General features: G+C 43.4%; 1 protein-coding gene across 1 annotated transcript in view; it reads right to left on the bottom strand.

Annotated features, from left to right (window-relative positions):
• Positions 1 to 1,142: 1,142 nt before the first annotated feature.
• The window catches only part of LOC128304386 (metallo-beta-lactamase domain-containing protein 1), a 90,249-nt gene continuing 70,120 nt past the window's right edge, over positions 1,143 to 21,271 (bottom strand). The window contains exon 5 of the mRNA XM_053041567.1: positions 1,143 to 4,943. Within this exon, the coding sequence (XP_052897527.1) occupies positions 4,606 to 4,943 (338 nt within the window). The 3' untranslated portion in view covers positions 1,143 to 4,605. The remainder of the gene's footprint in view (positions 4,944 to 21,271) is intronic.

The following is a 21,271-nucleotide window of genomic DNA, read 5'->3' as shown; positions in this document are numbered from 1 at the left end:
TATGAGTGTTTGTGTATGTGTGGCTGCGCTTTTTCGGCGATTTAACAAGTACAAGCTTAAATAATGTATCAATTACTGCTCTAGCCGCCATTCGTCAAGCTACGACATTTTGCCATTCTGGGAGTGTTGGTTTTAGATGTGTTTTTTTTTTGTTTTGTTTTGCAATATAGCAGCAGTTTTAATCTATTGTTTTGCTGTCAAGATATACTGTGTTTGTTTGTTTGCTTTTTTTATCTTTTAAATGTAGTTTTAAATATGTTTTGCTAGTTGCTTTAATTTGTCTTTCGAAACAAATGCTTGCACTACTATTCGCCCCACTGTAACGTCTTTCGTTTACATGTATAATGTATATATGTATATATAGTTGTGTATTCGTTTATGTATATATATATATATTTTTTTTTTGCGCATTACTTTGTTTTCAAACATTATTATCCAATGTCCCCATTTGACTGGTTCTGTTCATTGCGCCATCCTAACAACATACACATACTCGTGACAACTGATAGAATAATATGCTACGTTAGTCATATTAGAGTTTGAAATAGTGTTTTCTTTTTTAGTTTCTACGCATTGTGTATTTTGTTTTTGTTTCTCTTGGGATTTGTTTATGCCTCATCTTCCATAAACACTACACTACAGCGCCAGCGAGGGCGTGAATATGGGGGTTTGTTTTTTGTTCGTCATTGATTATTTTCTATTTCGCCCTGCTCGTCTCTAATCATCTGCCATCATTTTGCTACTCCACAAACATCAAAGCTCCGGAGCACTTTTGTTGGGATATGGGACAATCATCTCCATTGCCCACCCATCCATACCTTCATCACTTCTATTCTAACGGTCGAATTATTGTTTTAAGTGTGTTTACCCTTCCCATCATTCATTCTCCCTCTTGCACTTGTACAACATTGTACCAGCCCTTACTATCAGCAACACAACATTGCTATTTTGATCGTAACATGTGTGACCTACATGTTTATGATTCTCTTCCTTTTCTGTCTTCATTTCATCCATCTCCATACAATGGCCGTGGCTTTTTAATAGCCGTTCTATCTTTATCCTACTTCCCGGATTTTCCCCATTTTCCAACGATGGTCAGGGTGGGTCCACAATGGCCACAACTGTGTCACGTTTGTGTTCCGTGTTTGGTATGAACAACATCATCATCATTAAATCAGTTTTGCATTTGGTTAAGTGTGTTTGTGTGTGGGTTTTTTTTTGTTTGCTTACATTGTGTTTATAGGAAACAATTAAACATGTTCTGGTTTTCTTTGTCTGTGTGTATGTTATTTTTTTTTCGCTTTATCGCATTATGCTGTTTCTTAATAGCTCTCTATTGTATTCTACTAAAGGGCCTACATGCTCTTTATCGTTTTTGTTTAGTTTTGTTTTGTATAACCATATATATATATGCTTGTATATATATATGTATGGTGTATGTGTATAATATATTGTACGAATAAATATTCTTTAGTAGAAAATCGTGTTTGCCAGGCTTTCTCCACCTCCGGCATCTGGGTCGGCTTGTGGAGATACTCGTTCTAACCAATGCTATAACACACACGCACACTCTCGCTTAATGTCTACTCGTAACTCGTTTACTGTTGTCTAATCTTAATGTTGTCTTACCAATTAAACGTCATTACTCTTCTTACTTCTTTATCATCTTGTTCTTCTTTGTTTGCCAGGGGTTTTTTTCTCATCTTCTTCTGTGTCTAACTTCCTTATCGACTAGAAGTTTTCGGATCCAAGTGGTGTAGCGTTCTGTGCGCCATTTTCGCCCGGCACACGGATCTTATTTGGCCGGGCGAAGCAGTCACGCACACGTGTTGACCTTATGTACGCCTATTACCTTCGCAGGGGTTTATTGCACTAAACGTTTAATTTTTAATTTACCGTTTGTATGAGTTGGATGATTCATGAGATGATTACTTTGCTTTGTTTAGCAGATATATATATGTATATATAACTCTTATTCGATTATTATTACTTTTTTTCTTGTAATTTGCTTGCAGTTTTTTGTTGCTTGTTTGTTTTTAAGAACTAAACATCCATTATACGTAGAGTTATGCATTTTACGGGTTTTTTTCTTCTCCTTCTTTTGTTTCGTTTGCTGGATATATCCGTGTCGGTGTGTGGTGTATAAAAGCTTCCGCTTTGTGTGAACTTTCGTCAGTGTATTTAGTGTGTGTTTTTTTTTGTCAGGCAACAACTATTCCCGAGGCCTTTTCCTACTAGTAAAGCCTCCCGCACTCTACAACTATATATCCTTGTGTATGTTTCTTGCTTTCTTTTTTTATTGTATGTATGTTTGGTTTGCTTTCTTTTGCTCTGGTGTACCTATGTGTGTTTGTGGCATTGTCTCAAAAAGTTGGCAAATCGGTAGAAGCATCGTAAAGAAGGCATCCAGGTGTATGTGTGTGACCAGCGCTTCAGCGTCCTTCTGTTCCCTTGTTTAAGCAGAAGGAAAACGGCTGAAGTGCGGCGCACCAGCAATCCCTGTTCGTAAGCCCATAGATTTCAAAAACGTGTACAGATATACTTTTGCTTGTGTTTGTGTAGTTTTGTAATGTCTGTTAATGTGTTGGTGTGTGTGTGTTTTTATACCCTTGTTTGCTTCGTACTACTTCTTCTGTTTGCTATGCTTTGTTTGTTTTCTCTCCTACAGGCGTGGCTTGCACAAGATCATGTAGCGGCGGATCCCCTAGCGGGATTGGGTAGATTTCTTGTTTTGTTTTGTTTTGTTTTGTTTGTTTGTTTACTTTGCACAACCATTTCAAAATTGGTACCATTGGTTTCCCGTGTTTTTTTTCCTTCGTGTATGTGTGTGTGTGTGTGTACATGTTTGTGTATGTTTTCCCATTCTTCTTGTTTCTGTGCCAGTTTTGTGTACCTCTTTTTCTCCGTTTAGAATACGGTTTAACAACTTTGCCATATACTTCTTGTAATTTTTTTTTTGTCTGTGTTGTGAATGTTGTGTTGTGTATGGCTGTTTTTCTTCCACTTCTTGCGCGCCATTTCTTGTTCGCTTGTATTTTTAAGAAACTTTTGAAACTCTAAGTCCACTAACGTTTACATGTATGATCAATAAACTGCTTATTTATATATCGTGTATTATGTAAATTGTGTATGTTGCATCTTCTTCTCAGTTAAACTACCCAATCAAAGGTTTTTGTTCTATCCCTTCTGTTCTTCTCCTTTTTCTCTCCATTTACCATAAAGCATACTTATGTAAGTTTTGTTTTTTTTTCATAAAGCTTGCGTCTGCAACATTCAGCATGTAATGCCGTCCGTCCGTTAAGAACATTTGGTAGGGTGTTTTATTATTGTTTTTTTTTTTTGCTGCTAATGTTTTGCGATTTCGTATTGTTTCCGGGTGCAACTCGATACCACCACCTGCGTAACGGGGTCCGATCGAGGCATCCCCAACTTCGCAATATCCGGTTGCACAAGAATGTTCGATCAGCAAAACCGGTAAGGATACGGAAATAAGCGATAAAAAGCGCGCATCTTTCGTAAGCGTTTCGCTTCAACCTTAACGTTTTGGAAACCAAATGAACTTTCATTCATTCATTTTCATTCCCCCTTTCTAACTGCATCCAATGGCTACAAATGAATGTGCCCGACCTTTCCCTGGACAGACGAATGCTGCCTTTCTTGCACTCTCCGTTGCCAAGTTCATCATCTTCCGCCAAAAACGGCAACGCAATGAAGCGCTACACTCGCGGTCAGACCTTCGCACCCAAACATGCTTAACGGGGTATATAAACGGCTCGCTAACATGCTTGCAGCCACGCCATCTGACGTCTACATTAACGATGGAGGCAGAAGAAAAACAAAAACACAGGAAAAAAAACAACAACGGAAACGGTCACTCTCGACACAAACAACAATCAACGCTGCGCACTAACAATTAGTAACTGCATCTTGCTTTACCGGTTGTGCTAACCGGGGTCGTGTGTTTTTGTTAAATTACTTAACACATCATGTCCCTCATGCGGGGTTCGGTATGGTAATCCATGTGGGAGAATTAATTTACTTGTGTGTTTGTTTGTGTGTGTGTGTGTACATTTTGTTTGTTTGTTTTGCTTGCCATAAACATGAACAACACTATGAACGAACAATCGATAATTTGTAATTCACAATGATAGCATTCATTTTGTCCAAGTACACACGGATAGTAATCATATGTAATAGTTCACTTATTATTAATATACTTTTTTTTTGCATTCGCAGCAGTGTCGTTTCCTTATGTTTTGCAATATTAAACATTGTAGCTTGTTGTTCAATTATGGAACCAATGCGTGAAACCATTTGTAAGAAACATTTTGCTAGCAGGCGTTTTTTTTTTTGTAAATGCGCGTGCAGTTTTAATTCAGCTAAACACATGACAACAACGTTCAACGAGACCGTTGGCGTAATAAAGGGAACAGATCAAAACATCAACATCACCCCGCCACATTTTTACATCGATTTCCCAACAATCGAACATGCTTAATTGTAGTTCTCGTTTTTTTTTCCATTCCATCACTTCGCAAACATCAATGCCAATCAATTTACCGCAAGCTCGAGCGACTTCTCCACCTCTGTTTGGGACAGGATCCATTATATGACACTGTCCGACGGTTCGGTAGCCTGATGTTTTAACTTTTCACGTACCGTCGCATCCACACGGAACGGTCCACCGTGACCCGGGATGATCCATTCGGCCAGGCCGGCAATGCGGGCCCGATGGAAGCGTTGGGCACGGGCATCCTCACTGCCAGCGTCGAGCCACACCCGGTCGTCCTCGATGTCCTGCCGGCGCTCGAACAGATCGCCCACTATCGCAACCGGGAGTCCACCGGGGGACAGATTGCTTCTTGCCACCAGTACCGTAACGCACGACATGGTGTGGCCCGGTGTGGCCTGAATTTCGATATCATCCGTTAGCGCGAAAGGTGCTGTAAAGGGAAGAGAAAGAACGTATGAAAATGGGGTGTTTTTTTTTTTTTCGTTGTTGTTGAACGATGGCCAAACATCGGTAATGAATGCAGGGCGATCACACCAACCAGAGAGGTGACTATCAGTTTGAACCCAAAATGGTGTTCAACCATTATCACCGATGTGAATGGTGACAGATGAGATTTGGCAAGCGATATTAATAGATATTCGATGCAAATTCAAGGTCCCCCCCTGTACCGATCAAAAGCGTACAACCTTGCTGTCACTCATTCCCGACAGTGGCGAGCAGTTGCGCAGCAGATGAAAGAGGAATTTTAGCCTCCCAATTCTCGACAATCGTGTCTTAACTAGATCTTCCAACCAGCAAATGCATCGACGTTCGGGTGGAGCTGGAGCTATTTATTCGATGATGGAAGAAGCTCTTTTGTACGGTTTCCTTTCCAATAAACAGTTTTCCCCACGACGGGCTCACCGGTTTCGCTCCGAAAAAGGGATCAAACACACAGTGCCTAGAGACTGACGCAGGATCTAAACCCATGAAGATTACCATCATGATGGTCATGGGCACCTTCATCCGTTCGATGGCCTATCTATTCGACCCCGGGATAGCTGTAACGATGATGGAACAGGAGGGGAGAAACTACGCTTTCCATTCACGTTCCAACCATGAAAACTTCCCGCACCGTCCTCCACGTCCTGCCACCCCCCTGCTGCCCTTCCCTTCCTACTCCTATCTCCATCAACCACAAAGCGCAGTGTAGCAAAAAAAAAAAAGACCCGAAAGTTCATTTCGGTGAACTTTCCACCGCACTGCAGGGTTCCGGTGCTCATCCGATGGTAACTGGTCGGTTCCTGCAGTGCATACAACACATTTGCATACAACCGAAGCACCGAACAAGATCACCACAGGCGAGGTGGAGGCGGTCGGTCGGATAGTGGAGGTGCAGCACAGAAGGAGGTACCATTTTCATCAGCTAGCCAACAAGGTGGCGTTACGTCGGGGCATCCTGCAGTTTCGTCTAAGGCTTTGTTGCAACAAATTATTACATCGCAAAAGTTCATTGGCGCGTCGGTACCGAAGAATGCGCACCGCGTAATTGGTTTTCGTTCACTTGCCTCTACCAGGCACACTGGCCCTTCCACACAAACACACTCCTGCCCTTCTTCCTGTCGATTCGGAAGCTTATAAATTCGGAAGCTGGTTTCGGCAAATTTTGCGTGCGGGAGGATGAGCTGTAATGAAACTGCCAGCTGCCGGGATCCGCCCTACGGGGGAGGACGGCGGGCCAACGGGGTCTCTCGTTTGCAATGATGGAAATTGAATACTTTGATGCTGATTAAATATTCCAATCAGTAGGATCCTACCGGCGGATGCAGCTGTTTCAGCAGCATTAGCATAGAAAGTGAGGTTCGCTTCATGCCAAATCGGACGGACGGCAAATCGAAATTGTGGAGCGTTTGCTTAATCAAACGTGAAATGATTTAGCTGTTGCATACTGTTAGGCGCTAAGCCGATAATTTGGGTAAATATTACACCGAATAGAAGCTTTTGCAATGAGTGATGGAAAAACCTGCTGTGATTTAAACTATATTTAAAAAAAACAATGGGTTTCATTTCGTGCATTTGTGTTGTACAATTTACGGAAAAAATGATTTCGGTTGCATAGATGTAGGCGTTTAAACGGTGCGAGTGTCAAATCCCTATTCGAACCTTAACTGTAAGATATTTAAACTGAAATCACGCCTCTTAGTTCAGTTAAGTTTTTTGTATCACATTTGTTTTCTTAGTTAACGTTTATTGCAATTTTATTTAGAATTTTTTATATATATTCATATTATTTCGATTTAAGTACTGGTTTGTCAAATAATACGCCTGCATGTATGCAACTAATTGTACGAATAGTTGATGGATCCTTTCTATTAGTTTCGATGGCCACCAGACAACTGTCGTCGTGCACTTTCAAACCAGCAATCAGGACAAATATTAAAACACCAATTACGCAGGTACATTTGCATTATCAATACACTGCAAACAAAGCGAGGCGTGATTTTGAAATCAAATTAACACCTTCCACAAATCGTCACTGTCCGTTGGCCACTACACAAACACACACAAGGACGAAACGGAACGCATATGCTTCTTACACGTGCGTCCAGAATCGTCCAGTGCGGTGTGCAATTAACGATAATTGAATTCCGAAGCACGCGTACTCTAATCGCGCTACATTTAGTGCAGGTATTGAAGCGTCCACATCTTAAACACAGTCCCGCATTCGATTCGATCGCTTAACCGAGTTTGGGGAATTTACCGGGGATATAATTTTCCTGCCAGCGCGCCGGTAAATGCTGCTGAAGGCGTACATCAAATCATAACTCGGTACTGTCTAGACCGTTCCGTGTCGTGCCAGCACTCACTGTGATCGGTTGTGAACGTTTGATTTGATTTGATGTTATGCTTCAATCGTTGATCGTTGGTCCTTCGTTCGTCATCACCCCCAACACGTGCTGCTGTGTCGTTGCCTCTGCATGATTTGTAATCAGTTACATTGCAAAGTGCCTTCCACAGCCGTCCTACACTCGCAGCACCGTGTCGCACAGCAAAGTTTGCATCATAGCATTCCAGCCAAACCGGTAATTAATTCTAGGACTTTACGTTTCCTTCACTAAAGAATGCATGATCTGTACGACCAGATAAAACGATTCCACACCGTTCGATTCCAACGCGTTGTTTTGGGAGGGAGGTTGGGGGCAAGGACAGAATTACTAACTTCAATCAACCCGAAACAGCGCCAACGATTCGATGACAGCGATGACAATCAAACATGCGGGCTCTCGGTACACCCTGCGAGCCGGATCAGCTCACTTTATCAAGCCGGGCGTAGTGCACAACATTCAAATTAAGCATTCCAATGAAATTCATTCCTTCCCAGTGTCCCCCTTCATGCGACGCAGGGGCCAATAGTCACCGTTTCCGAGTGAAAAGTGATCCAGACATGATGTGCTATCTGAGCGCTAGCTTCAATGAACATCCGAACCGAAGTACTCGTGCACAGTGAAACGCAAAACCCATTTGCTGTCACCCTAACACAGGAAGTTCACTTTGAAGTGTAGTGATGCGTATTAAATTGTAAACTCCAATCTACCAGAGACTCGATTCCTGGGAAAAACCCTCATCCGCACCGCTGCTTTACGTACCGTGCACAAGCTTTTCAGGGCCCCACGGACCTACGCACACGCTGACCTCCCCTATTGGCCCGCACAGTGGTCCCCCCCCCCCCCCCCCCACACAGAGACACGAGGGACAAGGGTGAAATATTAATGTTTCTCTAAAAGCGTCCAACAGCGATTGCATTAATATTTCACCAAAAGCTTAGAGTTGTGTCCCTCCCGGGGTGGAATGGAACAACCCTCGGCGATTCCGGTTGTCTTTCCGCGCTCGTCCTATTTCACTCACTGCCCACCTGCGAGCCTAGCAGGCCCCGTAAACCGTAAGCGGAAATTCTCTTTATTTGCTGCTGATGATGGTACAGCGATAAATACATCGCTACCCAGTGAGCGTTTTATTTTCTCACTTTTCACCTTTGCCCCCAACGCTCCACGAAAATTACGGATGGCCCCCAAAACCCCCACACACACAGGCATATACGTGCCACGCAGGGTAATTTTCAACCCAACCTGCGGTAACTGATTCTAGGTAGGAAAATCTTGATTACAGTCGATTTAAGGCGTAAGTTCGAAGAAAAAAAAGATCCGGAACCGGACAAATGGTTCCGTTCCCAGTTGGGGCTGGGTTTTTTTTTTTCGTTGCGCTCAAAAAACTGTTTCGGTTTTGAGGGGTTGTGTGTTTTTTTGTTAGTTTTTTAAAAGAACAGCAGCTCAAATGTTTCCTTTTCCCGCTGGAGGTGGACTAAGAACAAGAATCCGAGACAGTGGATGGACTCCTTCCACGGTAAACTAGTGGCTTGTTTCGCAGGGTTACAACACAAGGCAAGGCATTTCACCAAATGCCTCATCGTGGTATCGTTTTCTGGTAAGCGCTGTTCCCGGTTCTTGTTGGTAGTCATTTTTTTCGCATTTGGCCAAAAGTTTACTTTTTTATCGTTTAAATGTTTTCTTTTTTCCTGTTGCGCCTCTTCGTGCTTCTATCGTTGTTTTCGGATCCAAACCGCCGTAATTTATTGAAACTTCTACGTCGAGGGTCTTTAACGAACGCGCATTTTTGTTTTGTTTTGTTGTGTGTAATAACATAAACATTTAAAAAGTCCGGACGTAACATAAAAAACTTGCCGTTCTCGATTAGAAGAGAGCGGGCGGAGGATTGGGGAATGGGGAGAGTTGGCGAGTTGCAATGGAGCGACGGAAGCGAAGATGTGTCTGATGCCATCCGTAAAATGGAAGATTACTTTCTTCGCGCTCGGCGAAGGCGAAGTTCATCACGATGTAGACCTCAGGTGTGCTGTTGTAAGGCACAACCGTCCCTGAAACGCAAAATTAACGAACATCGGTTAGTAAAAAGCCGCTCGCCACGGTGCGGAGGACGCGGCGAGAAGTAAGCATTTGCGTCAGTTAATATTTTCTACATCGGAGTACCTTTCACCCCTCTAACTCACCTCACTCTCGTCGTCCCAGGGGTTAAGATGAAGGATGTGGGTTCAAAGAAACGATCGCAGAAAAACGGGCACCGTCCGCTTTTCCAGCCGTCGTTTTTTATCTCTGTGTGTGCGCGCATTTGATCGCGACAAGCAACCAAACGTACAACATGAAACAGCTAATTGAAAAGAGCTTTTTACCTCGCCTGGCCTTGAGTAAATTTGAAAGCCAGGTGGCACGATCGTTTTCGTGGAAGAAGCGTAAGAAAAAGGCGGTATGACGATGGCACCGATACAGGGTAGTCAAATATTAATAAGCTAGGCCCCGGGATCGGTTAATGGCAGATGGATGGTTTCCGAAAGGTGTATATATTTTATACCGTGCGCGTTTTTTTTTTTTCGTTTGGCGCGCGTGTTGGCGTTTCCGCTGAAGCAACCAGATACAACGAATTAACTCCCCGCACATTAATTTATGTGCTTTTGAGCGTGAAAATTGTGTCGGGCCGAAATGTGCGGTACGGTTTCTTCGGGTAAGGGAGATATAAACAGGGGGGAAAAAAAGCTTACAAACCGAAAGGTTTCCATTCCAAAGTAAACAAGAAGCATCCTTTTTTCTATTTACTTATGAAGGGGCGATGGTTGTAAATTTGTTTTACTCCGTTATCGAACCAAATAAATATTTATTCTTGCATTAGGAGCTATATTGGCGAAAGGGAACATGTGCGACTGTTTGATCGAGGCACAAATATTTTATTGGAGTTACTTTAATTTTAATGTATAACACACCAAATCCAATAAATAAGGCATTATTAAACCACAGTCAAGTTATTTTAATCTTTTTCAATATCAATATTATATTAAGTTGCGATATACCCCATCCAATATTAGAGAACGAAAAGCTCTATTTGTTTGCGAACAAGTCTATACAAACTAATAAAAAAGAACGTGCCAACGAACCATCCGTTTCGTACTAAGAAAACTCAATCATTCGTGTGTGAACATTTCTTCCACACTTCCGATTAGGATGCAACGTGTGCGCCCGAAACACCGTGAACGACCAGGCGCCTCCATCAGTAGGTTCGGGGCTCCATTTTTCATCCACCGTTGCGATCGGGAATGATTTATCACTCACACCAGCGCTTCCATTTCCATGCGCATTAGGCGCGTATATTTTTCTACTTTCTTGCTTTTGCAAAACCGAAAATATATAACTATGAAATGCATGAAAAATCATCCCAACCATGCGATGTTGGATTCGTTCCAATGGAATGGAATCCATGTAGCCGGGGTGTTGATCACGGAATAAATGCGTCAAATTTGTTTGTGAGTGCCAAATAATGAGCAGCATTCGGTCGGGTCTCGCAACTTTGTGTGCCATGTTCATTCGGCAGTGTGTGTGTGTGTGTGAAGTAAAAAACACATAAAGTAGTACATTCTTTTCAATAAATTTGAGAAGCCTCCGTAATGCTGTAATCTATGATGTTTCTTGCCACCTTCTTGGGTTTCGCAAACGTAACCGGGCGATCGTAGCGATGGGTAAAAATTGAATTCGAAGCACGAGAAAAGCACAAAACGGAAACACCATCACCCCTTGGTGATCGGGCATTACCGAATGGAAATCATCGAATGAATTGAAAACGATTTTATGTAATCGATGGATGACATAAATCGTCGTTAGAATTCGTCCCAATCCCACTCACGAATGCCCTCTGGTGAATGGGGGATGTCTGTTTTTTTTTGCTCTGTGTTGCTGATAGAAAGAAAAAAAAACAGTGAAAAGCAAAAGATCACCCTGCCTTCACTGCCGGTTCGATGGTTCAATTTATTCCACTTTGTGCAAAAGTGTATCCCGGACGATTGAAATGGCACTCACGATGCCAAGTGCAAAAGCAGCGCCCGTTCCTTCCGCCCGCACAGCGTGTACCGAAGCGGAAGCGAACGCCAAAATGATTAATTATTAGCCAGCCATGGGAAAGAAGTATTATCCCGCGTGATATTCCATAAATTGTTCCTCCTGTAGGCGAGTTTGCTGCAGGGATTTGGTTCGTGCGAAGGGGGTTTTTTTTTGTTGCTGTTGCACGAATGTGTGTGTGCTGAGAGCAGATTGAGTTTTTACTCTGGGTCCAATTTTGTGTGGCTCGCATTATGAAGGGTAAAACAAATATTGAAAGAATAGTGAGAAAGAAATTGGTGGTGCATGATATTATACGTATTGTCGATGTGTGCAGGTTTTAGAGCGGTTAATTCTTCTTTTGAGTCGATGAAAAAGTATTTTTTGATTAAAATAAAACATAAAAAAAATATTTTTTATAATAACAATAAAGTAATTTCCCCGATTCTATTAAAAAGATTTGCATAATGAAACTAGTTACGTAACTAATTTATTTTAAAACTAAAAAACGAGATCATTTCCCTCGGGACATTACTGAAAAACAATCACTAATCACAAAACCAGTATGATGGCATTTACGTAACTTCAACCAAGACAAGAACACAATTCGCATAAATACATACACCTCCCGCACAGTGGCAGGACAAAATCACTGTTCCACTCGAGAAACTTTGTTTGCTGCACATTGTTTTTCCTCAAAAGAAAAGTGCACCCAAGCGCATATTCATTTTCTCCGTCGCTTATCCTTTTCTTTGGCCCGGGGGGTTGGCCAGTTCGCTTCGACAGGAGAGTTAAACTTCTCGCTACAATAAATTGTGCACAAATTCCGATAAGAAAATGGCGCTTGGATATAGGTTTGGGGGGAAAAAAAACATTTCACTACTTCTAGCGAACAGCAAAAACAGAGGCTGGATTCGTACACGAACGAGACAGATTCGATAGATTTTGCAAGAAAAGTTTGTTCTTTGTAGCTGGTGTTTGAATTTATTCCCTTTATGTTCACCATTTTTCTTATGCACACTTATGTAACGAAACACACACAGTGGAACGAAAAAAAAACAGTGGGGACAGAAATCGAACTGAAAAAGGTATTTGCTGAAAGGATTACTCCCTTTTTTCCGAAAGGGACATTAATTTAACTTGCCGCTTTTTCGCTCTCTTCACTTCCGCTTTTTTTTTCGGCATAACCGAGCGCACGATGACTGTCATTTGCCGAATATTTCTCTAACGGTCGTTCAATAAGACTTTAGTAGTGCACACCACCGCCACCTGCCCACCAGGGGGATGAAGGGCTTTCGCGGCACTGCGTTAACGGGTATTAATCCTTCCGGCCAGTGTTATATCCCGTTCTGCCTCACCGAGCAGAGTGTAAAATTAAACCACTAATGGAAAATGGCAGCCACAGTTCGTGCGAATGTGGACCGTGCCGGTGTGACCGGTGTGATCATGCTGTGATTGAATTAACCAAAAAAAAAAAAAGCACACCGTAACGTAGAAACGACGCCAGAGTCTCGTTCACAAAAATGTGATATTCAAATAAATAAAATACACTCTGCTTCAATGGCTCAATTTATGGCTCTCTGTCGTCTCACTCGCATGCACACGCGCGGCATACAGATGAGCATAAAACACAGAAACACCGAGAGGACAGATCCATCCGGCACCAGGTTCCCGGATTCAGGTTATCGCGCACGGGGCGGAAATGGGCTCAGAAAAAATATATATATATGACCACCGGAAAACCTTACCGCGGCACGGTAGTGCTACCACCGGATCGATTCATTTCAATTTCGAACCGTTCGAAAAGGGACCTCTCGATACAAAAACCCCTAAAAGCCCGCGCCTTCTACCCGGGGTGAACTCGTCGCTCGGAATGTGTCATTTCGAGAGGGGTTGAATATTGATTTATGTATGGAAGTCGCTCGCTCGCACAGTTCGCTTCGTTCGCTTTCCCAACGAGCCGGCAATGTGGCTGACGCTCGACGAGCATCAGCGTACCCGCTTAAGCGGAAGCTCGCTGACGTAAATTAAATCTTTTCACAGTATATCGGGCAATGCCGGGTGAAACCCCAGCGACGTCGAAGGGATGAACCGGCACGGTGTGTGTGTGAACCGGGATGAGTTGAAACGCAGGCACAAATGAAGCACTCGGTAAGGTCAAACCGGTTTATAGTGTTCGTTCGCCCCTAGTTTCGCTTGTGGTCCGCGCTGTGTGCGAGATAACGGGCGTCTGCGGCCAACAGCCAAACAAGCCGGTGTGCTACAAAACGTAGCCAAATAAAATCTAAATGCAAAGCACAGCAGCGAGGGCTGAACTTCCGTCCGGTGTCTAAACATTGCCAATAAAGAAGTTTCGAAATAGGTAATTGCTTGCGAAATAGCGAATGAGCGATCCCCGGAGCGGGTCGGTGCTGATCCGACGGTCGTGGGGAGCATCCGGCTCACAAGTGCCACGACTCCACCACAACCGGTCTTTCTGTGTCCAGTGTTTGTCTACACGTAAGATACACATTCGCCTCAACCACAAAATGACATTAAGCCCGCCGAGCAGGATGATATCCAGCACACTTTGGCTGTTCAAGACGTTCCAACAACCCCAGGAGTGTCGGAAAGAATGGCCCGGACAGATATATCCGGTGGCCACCTTGTCCCGTGGCATGTGCAAGCATCACAAGTGTGAATATTTATGGAAAATCGTACTTGCCCTTCCCAGCACCACACCCACCCGGTACACACTGTCCAGCTAGCTTGTGCTAGTCCCAAGAAAACTTGTCCACCTGAGTACAAAAAAAAAAGAGATACGAGAAACTTTCTCCACCATTGTCACACATATTGGGCTCATCTTCGAGCTTTTTGGTTGGGTGCTGGTGGGAAAATTTATCTACCACAAATAATCGAAATTTTGGACAACGAAGTGCCAAGAGTGAACGAAACGAGTGCCGTGAGAGTGAAATAAATGACATTCATTCAGCAGCGGCACGACTCGACAGCAAGATAACACACAACTTGCTTAAAACTTCCAACCCGACCCACCAATGTCATAACGAGGTAATTTTGTTAGGCAGATTGCATAGTTTTTGGCGTCATGAGATATCGCTGGTAAAATTTGATGTTTGAATTATAAATGAATTACCTTGCTACCGCTATTTTCAGACTCTGTTTATCAGCATCAAGAGAATTCAGATTGATAACAACACGGTTATAACGATTTAAAGTTTTTTGTCATGCGAATTGCATACTTTGCGGCGTATTTGTAATGCAATTTGGCACTGCGAAATCTACTTGTTGATCGATATGGAAAAGTAGCGTTACCGTGAGTGTATTTTTGGTTTCGCGTTATATATTCCACGGGGAATAGAAAAAATAGTTTTCGAAAGACTGCAAAATGTATAAGAATTATTGCGTTTATTTGTATTTGCTGTAACCAGAAATCCCATTTCCTAATAACTTTCTTAGTGCCTCTACTAAAAGCGATTAGGAAAACAAATAAAATATAGATATGAAAACAACGATATCGTTGTATAAAGTTTAGACGACCTGTTTTCCCCAAAACCTCCAGAACGAAATTTAGTCCGCATCAAATTTAATCTAATGAAGCAAAATTGAAAATGCATTATGCAAAACCATTTGCACGGTAAGTAAAATTGCACCGCTGGCTCAAATGTCGTCACACAGGCAATTGGTTTGCCAATCAATTTGCGGTCCTCGGTCATTTACGAACTACCAACTACCAACCACGACCACGACGGTCCGAAACCAAAACCAACCAACGAGCACGGTACCAAAAGCCCGAGGGCAAGACTGATTTCCATCATAATTATCAAACTATCTAGCGCGTAATGCGCTGCACGGTGCCGGTGCCCACCAGGTGCACCACATCCAAGCTGACCCGGAAGGTGATACGTACGGGGAAAATTTATTACCCGCCTGAGTAGCGCTTGCGTTTGCAAAATTAAATAGGTTCTTTGAAATTATAAATTAGATTCGTTCAAACACCGATCGATAGTGTGGCCGATGAAGCGTGTGGCAGCGAACTTTGGTCCTTAATGAAACGATCAAATTGCAATCCATAATTGCTAACCGTAGCGTAATGCGGTGTTTGTGTACAGTTGCGCATCCGAATAGGATTCACTAGTTCACGTGGTCTCCTAAGAGTTATCTACTAAATGTCGATTAATTTAGAAAAGCCACAGAACGTAGGCGGGGCACCAGAATTGTTGCGACTGCAATCGAAATAATATAAACTCGGTTCCATTTTTATCTCGCTAAGCGCTACAGTCCATTTGCGGGGGTCGGGGGTTTATGCGTATTTTATGGCCAAATTATTGATCCTTATGCCGTTGAACTGTAAGCAAAGATAACCAAATGTTTATCCTAACGAATTAACGCCACCAAAGCCCCGTTCCTGCCCGCCATCACGAACGTCATAAATAAATGGATTTTAGCGAACCAAAACACTAACTCACATAAAGCAGCAGTTTGAGGTTGCTCTCCGGCGAAACTATTTTTCCTTCGCGCGCATGACGCGCCGGCTCGTGTTATATGTCCCATCATTTATTCTTTGTCTTTAGTATTTATCCTCCCCCCCCCAAGCCACAATATATTCATTGACCGAGATTTATGCACAAACTCTACGGCGGGCCCTTATCTCGCCCCGCACATCCCTTTAGCCTTATCCGGCACCCCGCAACCGGTGGGGGAGAGGGCCTCAAATCACGGGGACCCCCATTAGTTCCGGCACCGTTGGTGTCGTTTATCAAACTTAATTACATACACATACACACAGAAGGGCAAGTTCTTCTAAGTATCCTCCAACTTGTTTTCCACACCCTTTCCACTCACAAAACACACAACACACAACACACACAGGGTAGTGGCCGTGGCGTGGCCGGGAAGGGCATTAGGCACAATTAACGCATCCAAATTCGCCCTGACTAAAACTTCGGACCACGGAACCCAAGTACAATCCCGTAAGCGCAAAGCGGACCACCTAACAAAGCAAAATGGCGCCAGTGTTTGCGGAAAAAGCAGCAACATAAACAAGCGCAAGAAGAAGCGCATCCCCACAAACACACACACACACAAATAAGGACAAATAAGGCGAAGGCGAACCGACGCTACTCATCCCGAAAAGAAGATGCCCACGAAAAGCATTATCCTTGCGCGAAAAGAAATCCTTCCAGCGCACAGGAGTACACAGGGACGACCCAGGCAAAAATAACGCCGTCAGCACCCGGGCAGTGTGCGCGGGCAGTGGGCGCGTAATTGAAGAAATTATGAGCCCAAAATTGATCCTTGAGTTAAGCGCTCGTAAAACCACGTGGGCGCACGCGAGACGCCGTTACGAAAGCTGGAACCCATAGCCACACTGCCGAGTCTGCCAATGTCTAACCAAAGCCACAGGGTAAGGCCACCCCTCCGCATACTCCGCACACACTTCACTTAGCCAAAGTGCAATCACAAAGTTGCCAATGTGGCTGCTTTTCTACCGCTCTGCCATCCTTTACCGCCGGTGGTACACAACAAAAAAGAAATCCAGTCTCTGGAAGTACTAAAATGGAAGGCAAACAGGCACGAACAAAAAAACCACACACACACACACAGGGCAGCACAGAAACAAACCGACCGATCCAAGATCTACCGCCCGCGGTGCACGACGACGAGCGCCGTGTAATGTAGCAAAAACCGTTAAAACTTTCCTTTCCCACCGTATCGCGCTGGGTGGTGCTTTCCTTCTTGGTCGTGTTCGTGCCCGTTTTTTTTAATTTTTGCTTGCCATTCCTTACTTGCCCCATTACATATATATATCGCACCCGAATGAGCGAAAGAAGCGGAAATAAAGCACCACGTATCACGGGCACTAATTCGTATTCGGTTTCGAGCATCGTTCTCGAGTGTAAAAGTTCTCGTACGAGATGTTCCAAATATCGAAAATCGAAAAAAAAACGGGAAAATAAAACCCGGATAAAAAATACACCAGCACCAGCACACTCCAGACTGAGCTGCTGGGTGTGTGAGTGTGAGGTGAGATGAGAGCTCATCGAAGAAACTCGTCTCACCCCGGGAGGATAAACTGCTAAAGCCGAGAAGTGTTGCTACTTTGTGTGTGTGCCTGTTTCGGGTGTGTAAAGGTGTACTTTCTTGCCCATTGTCCCCCTCCCTAGTGGCAATTTCACGTGGAACTGGGGAAATTTTACTATCGACAAAGTAGAAGAATGGGTGAACACAACAAAAAAAAACGAACATTCGCTTTTCGATTTTTCTTCAACGATCGCGTTCATCACGGATGCAGGATGAGAAGTTTTCGTGTTGACGCGATTTTTCCCCGTCCTGGCCCTGGCAGTGAAGGATTTTTGCAGGGTAAAAGTTCGCCACCGATTTTGTTGCTTTCGTTCTACCTTCCCAAAAAGGAGAAAGAGGTTTGTTTTCATGTGAACTTTTCATATTTTCTTTATGCTTTTTTTTTGTTGTTGGTGAGGTGGGATAAAATTTTCTTTTCTTCACCACCAAAGCTTATGATTGTCGATGGTGAGATGATGCTGGGGGTGAGGTTACGGGTCGGTTCACTGTCAAAGTGAAAAGCACACGAAGAAAGGCGCACAACACAACAAAGGATCTGTGCACGTATTCTTTTTTTTTTGCTTTCGCCTCCCTACCCCCTCCAACTCCCATGCCACGAAGGATAAGCGGACGGATCTTTCGATCATTTAAGCACAGAATATCCGGCACACGAGACACACGCCGTCGTATATAGTGACCCTTCTCCTCTCTCTCTGGAAGCTCTGCAGGGGGTAGTTGTTGTAGGAGTTGGTAAACTTCCGGGCGCCACACTGTGACGAAACTTAAAAAAGTGGAGAAAAAAACCCACACACACACACACACACCAAACATGGGACTCTCCCGATCTTCCACGGTCGTTTCACTTTCGGCAGTGATGAAATCAGAACAGCTTTTTTGCAAAGAATCATCATTTTCCAGAACAATCAGAGCTGCCGGTTTCCCAAAAATCCCATCCCAGATAAGATGGCCCGAGAGGGAAAACGGGAAGGGCACACACACACACATACACACACACACACGGGTTGATGATGATATGGTAACTAGGCCAACCAGAAAGGAAATTTTGAAAGCGGGCACTAGCTTCAAAGCAATTTCACTCCATCCGCCACTACTTTGTCTGCCGTTCGCTTTTTTGTTGCTTCGAGACAGGATCATCCGGCGCTCCAATCTCTATGCATATGGGTTTGTGTGTGAGTCGAGTACCACGCCTGTACGGGGTCCGTCATCGTCGACTCACCACCACTTTGTGTGCCGTACTCGCAGTACCAACAGTACTCATCCGGCCTTCATCAGCATCATATGCTCACGTCAAGGCTGTACAAGCTGCTCTCGGTACAACTACTGCTGGTCCATTCTTGAAAGAAATTTCATTGCCCCATCCCTGTGCCATCCATCCATCGCACGGAATGAGGGTTGGTTCCATCCACCACACTCTCCCCAGCATCCTCCTCTCGGCACAGAAGAATTAAAATAGGATGCAAAAATACAACATACCATTCTGGAAGTGGGAAGGAGGACAACATCATACTCCACACAAGAAGAGAAAGGAGAAGAAAAAAAACAGCTAAATGAACGAAATACCAGAATAAATCATTTACAGAACTATAATGAACTTGCTGATGCGAACCGAGAGCGCGCGCACTTGTACATTTGCTTGCAAAAGAAGGGGTGACTGCGAAACTGAAGCATGGGAAGCATGGTCGCAAATTGCTGTTTTGAATGTGAGCAAAATTGTTGTAACCTTCGTGTGCTTATGGCGCAGTGCTTGCATTACAAGATGGCAAAGTTGTGATGCTGGTCGAGAACAGGGTGTTTGTGTGCGCATTGCGCGACTGCCCGGATGGTAGTACGTGCGGATGGTTTTATTATGAGAGCATTGCTGTTGCAGGAATGTGTAAGAGATAGTGTATCAACGTTAATGAATTAAAAATTGAGCTCATATTTATGGACTTCGGGACAAATTACAGTGATGGAAGGAAGTTGATTCATAATAAGCTACTCAAGATTGGTGCCACCAGTGGCCACCACTTCAGTCCATAGCTGTTCATTTCCCATCCTTTAGCATAGACACAAAATTCGCGATCTTCAAGAAAACTCGCACCGATAAAATGAAGAAAGGAAAAAAATATAAACAAACACCGAGTGAAGAAAAACGCCACTGGATGATTTACGTCGCACGTATGATGGAAACCTCCAATCAATTAACGTAAACACTCTTCATCGTCTCTCACTCAATTGATCATCCCCCAAGTAGAACACGATCATACTAGTCATCGTCATCATCAACGAAGGAGACTTCTCCCCTTGTGGAAGATGATTCATTCCTCCAACGTTTTCAACGTAGTTCAAAGGAAGCTAACATCCTCGGTGGATACGCGATCCTCAAGCACGAACTCTATGATATGTCTTTCGCAATAGAAATTCGATCGTTCTAGATAGGTAACAGATGGGCTGATAATTGTTTGGCCTAACACATTTATCGCGCTAGAAGATTTTTATCCATATCATATTTCGTTTGTACCAACCTTCAAACGAATGCTGTCCAAATTTGACAGCACTCGGGCCACAACCTAATGAGCTAGAGCATTTTGTGTGACGCAACTTTTGTGCTTTGAGTAATCATGGAAAAGAAGGAATTTCGCGTGATGATAAAATATTGGCTTGATGAAGAGTCTTCGGACTCTGCTCTGCCAAAATCAACCATCAGATATTGGTATGCTAAATTTAAAAGTGGTGAAATGAGCACTGAAGATAGTGAACACAGTGGACGCCCAAAAGAGGTGGTTACAGAAGAAAACATTAAAAAAAATCACAAAATTATTAAAAGCAACCGTAATGTGAAGTTGATCGAGATAGCTGACACCCTAAAGATGTCTAAGGAACGTGTTGGACATATCATTCACGAGTATTTGGATATGAGAAAGCTTTGTTCAAAATGGCTGCCGCGCGAACTCACATTTGACCAAAAACAACAACCTCTTTGATGGTTCGGAGCAGTGTTTGGAGCTGTTTGAGCGAAATAAATCGGAGTTTTTGCGTCAATATATTACCATGGATGAGTCTTGGCTTCTCCACTTCACTCCAAAGTCCAATAGACAGTCATCCGAGTGGACTGGACGCGATGAACCTGCTCCAAAGCGGGGGAAAACGCAACATTCAGCTGGCAAGGTTATGGCCCCAGTTTTTTTTTTTTTGGGATTCGGAAGGAATTATCTTCATCGACTATCTTGAGAAAGGAAAGACCATTAAAAGCCACTACTATATCAAGTTATTGGAGCGATTGAAGGACGAAATCGCCAAAAAAACGGCCATATTTGAAGAAAAAAATGTTTTGTTTCGTCAAAAAATCGCACCGTGCAACAAATCAGTGAAAACAATGGCAAAAATTCATGAATTAGGCCACGAAATGCTTCGCCACCCACCGTATTTCGTAGATCTGGCTCTCAGTGACTAACCCCATTTCTCAAATCCCAAAAGGATGTTCTCTGAGAAGAAATTTTCGTCGGATAAAGAGGTGATCGCCGAAACAAGGTCACCCTTGAAGGGACGTATGTTGAATACAAAAAAAAAATTTGGCCAAAAAAAAGTGTTTTACTGTCATAGGCCAAACAATTATCAGCCCACCTGTTATAACAGAGCTGCAATCCTAGAAGAGATAACTTCATTTCAGTTTTAATGAATAAAAAATATTCTTTTATTGTCAACCGGAGACAAATCACGTGTATTCTGATGTCTGACAGCATATCTCCTTGATTTAATTGATTTATTAGGATAGACTAGCTAGGTG

The sequence above is a fragment of the Anopheles moucheti genome, chromosome 3 (genome assembly GCF_943734755.1).
Source record: "Anopheles moucheti chromosome 3, idAnoMoucSN_F20_07, whole genome shotgun sequence".
Classification (NCBI taxonomy): Eukaryota; Metazoa; Arthropoda; class Insecta; order Diptera; family Culicidae; genus Anopheles; species Anopheles moucheti.
Note: the sequence above shows the minus strand (reverse complement) of the source record. Positions and strands in the feature narration are given on the sequence as shown.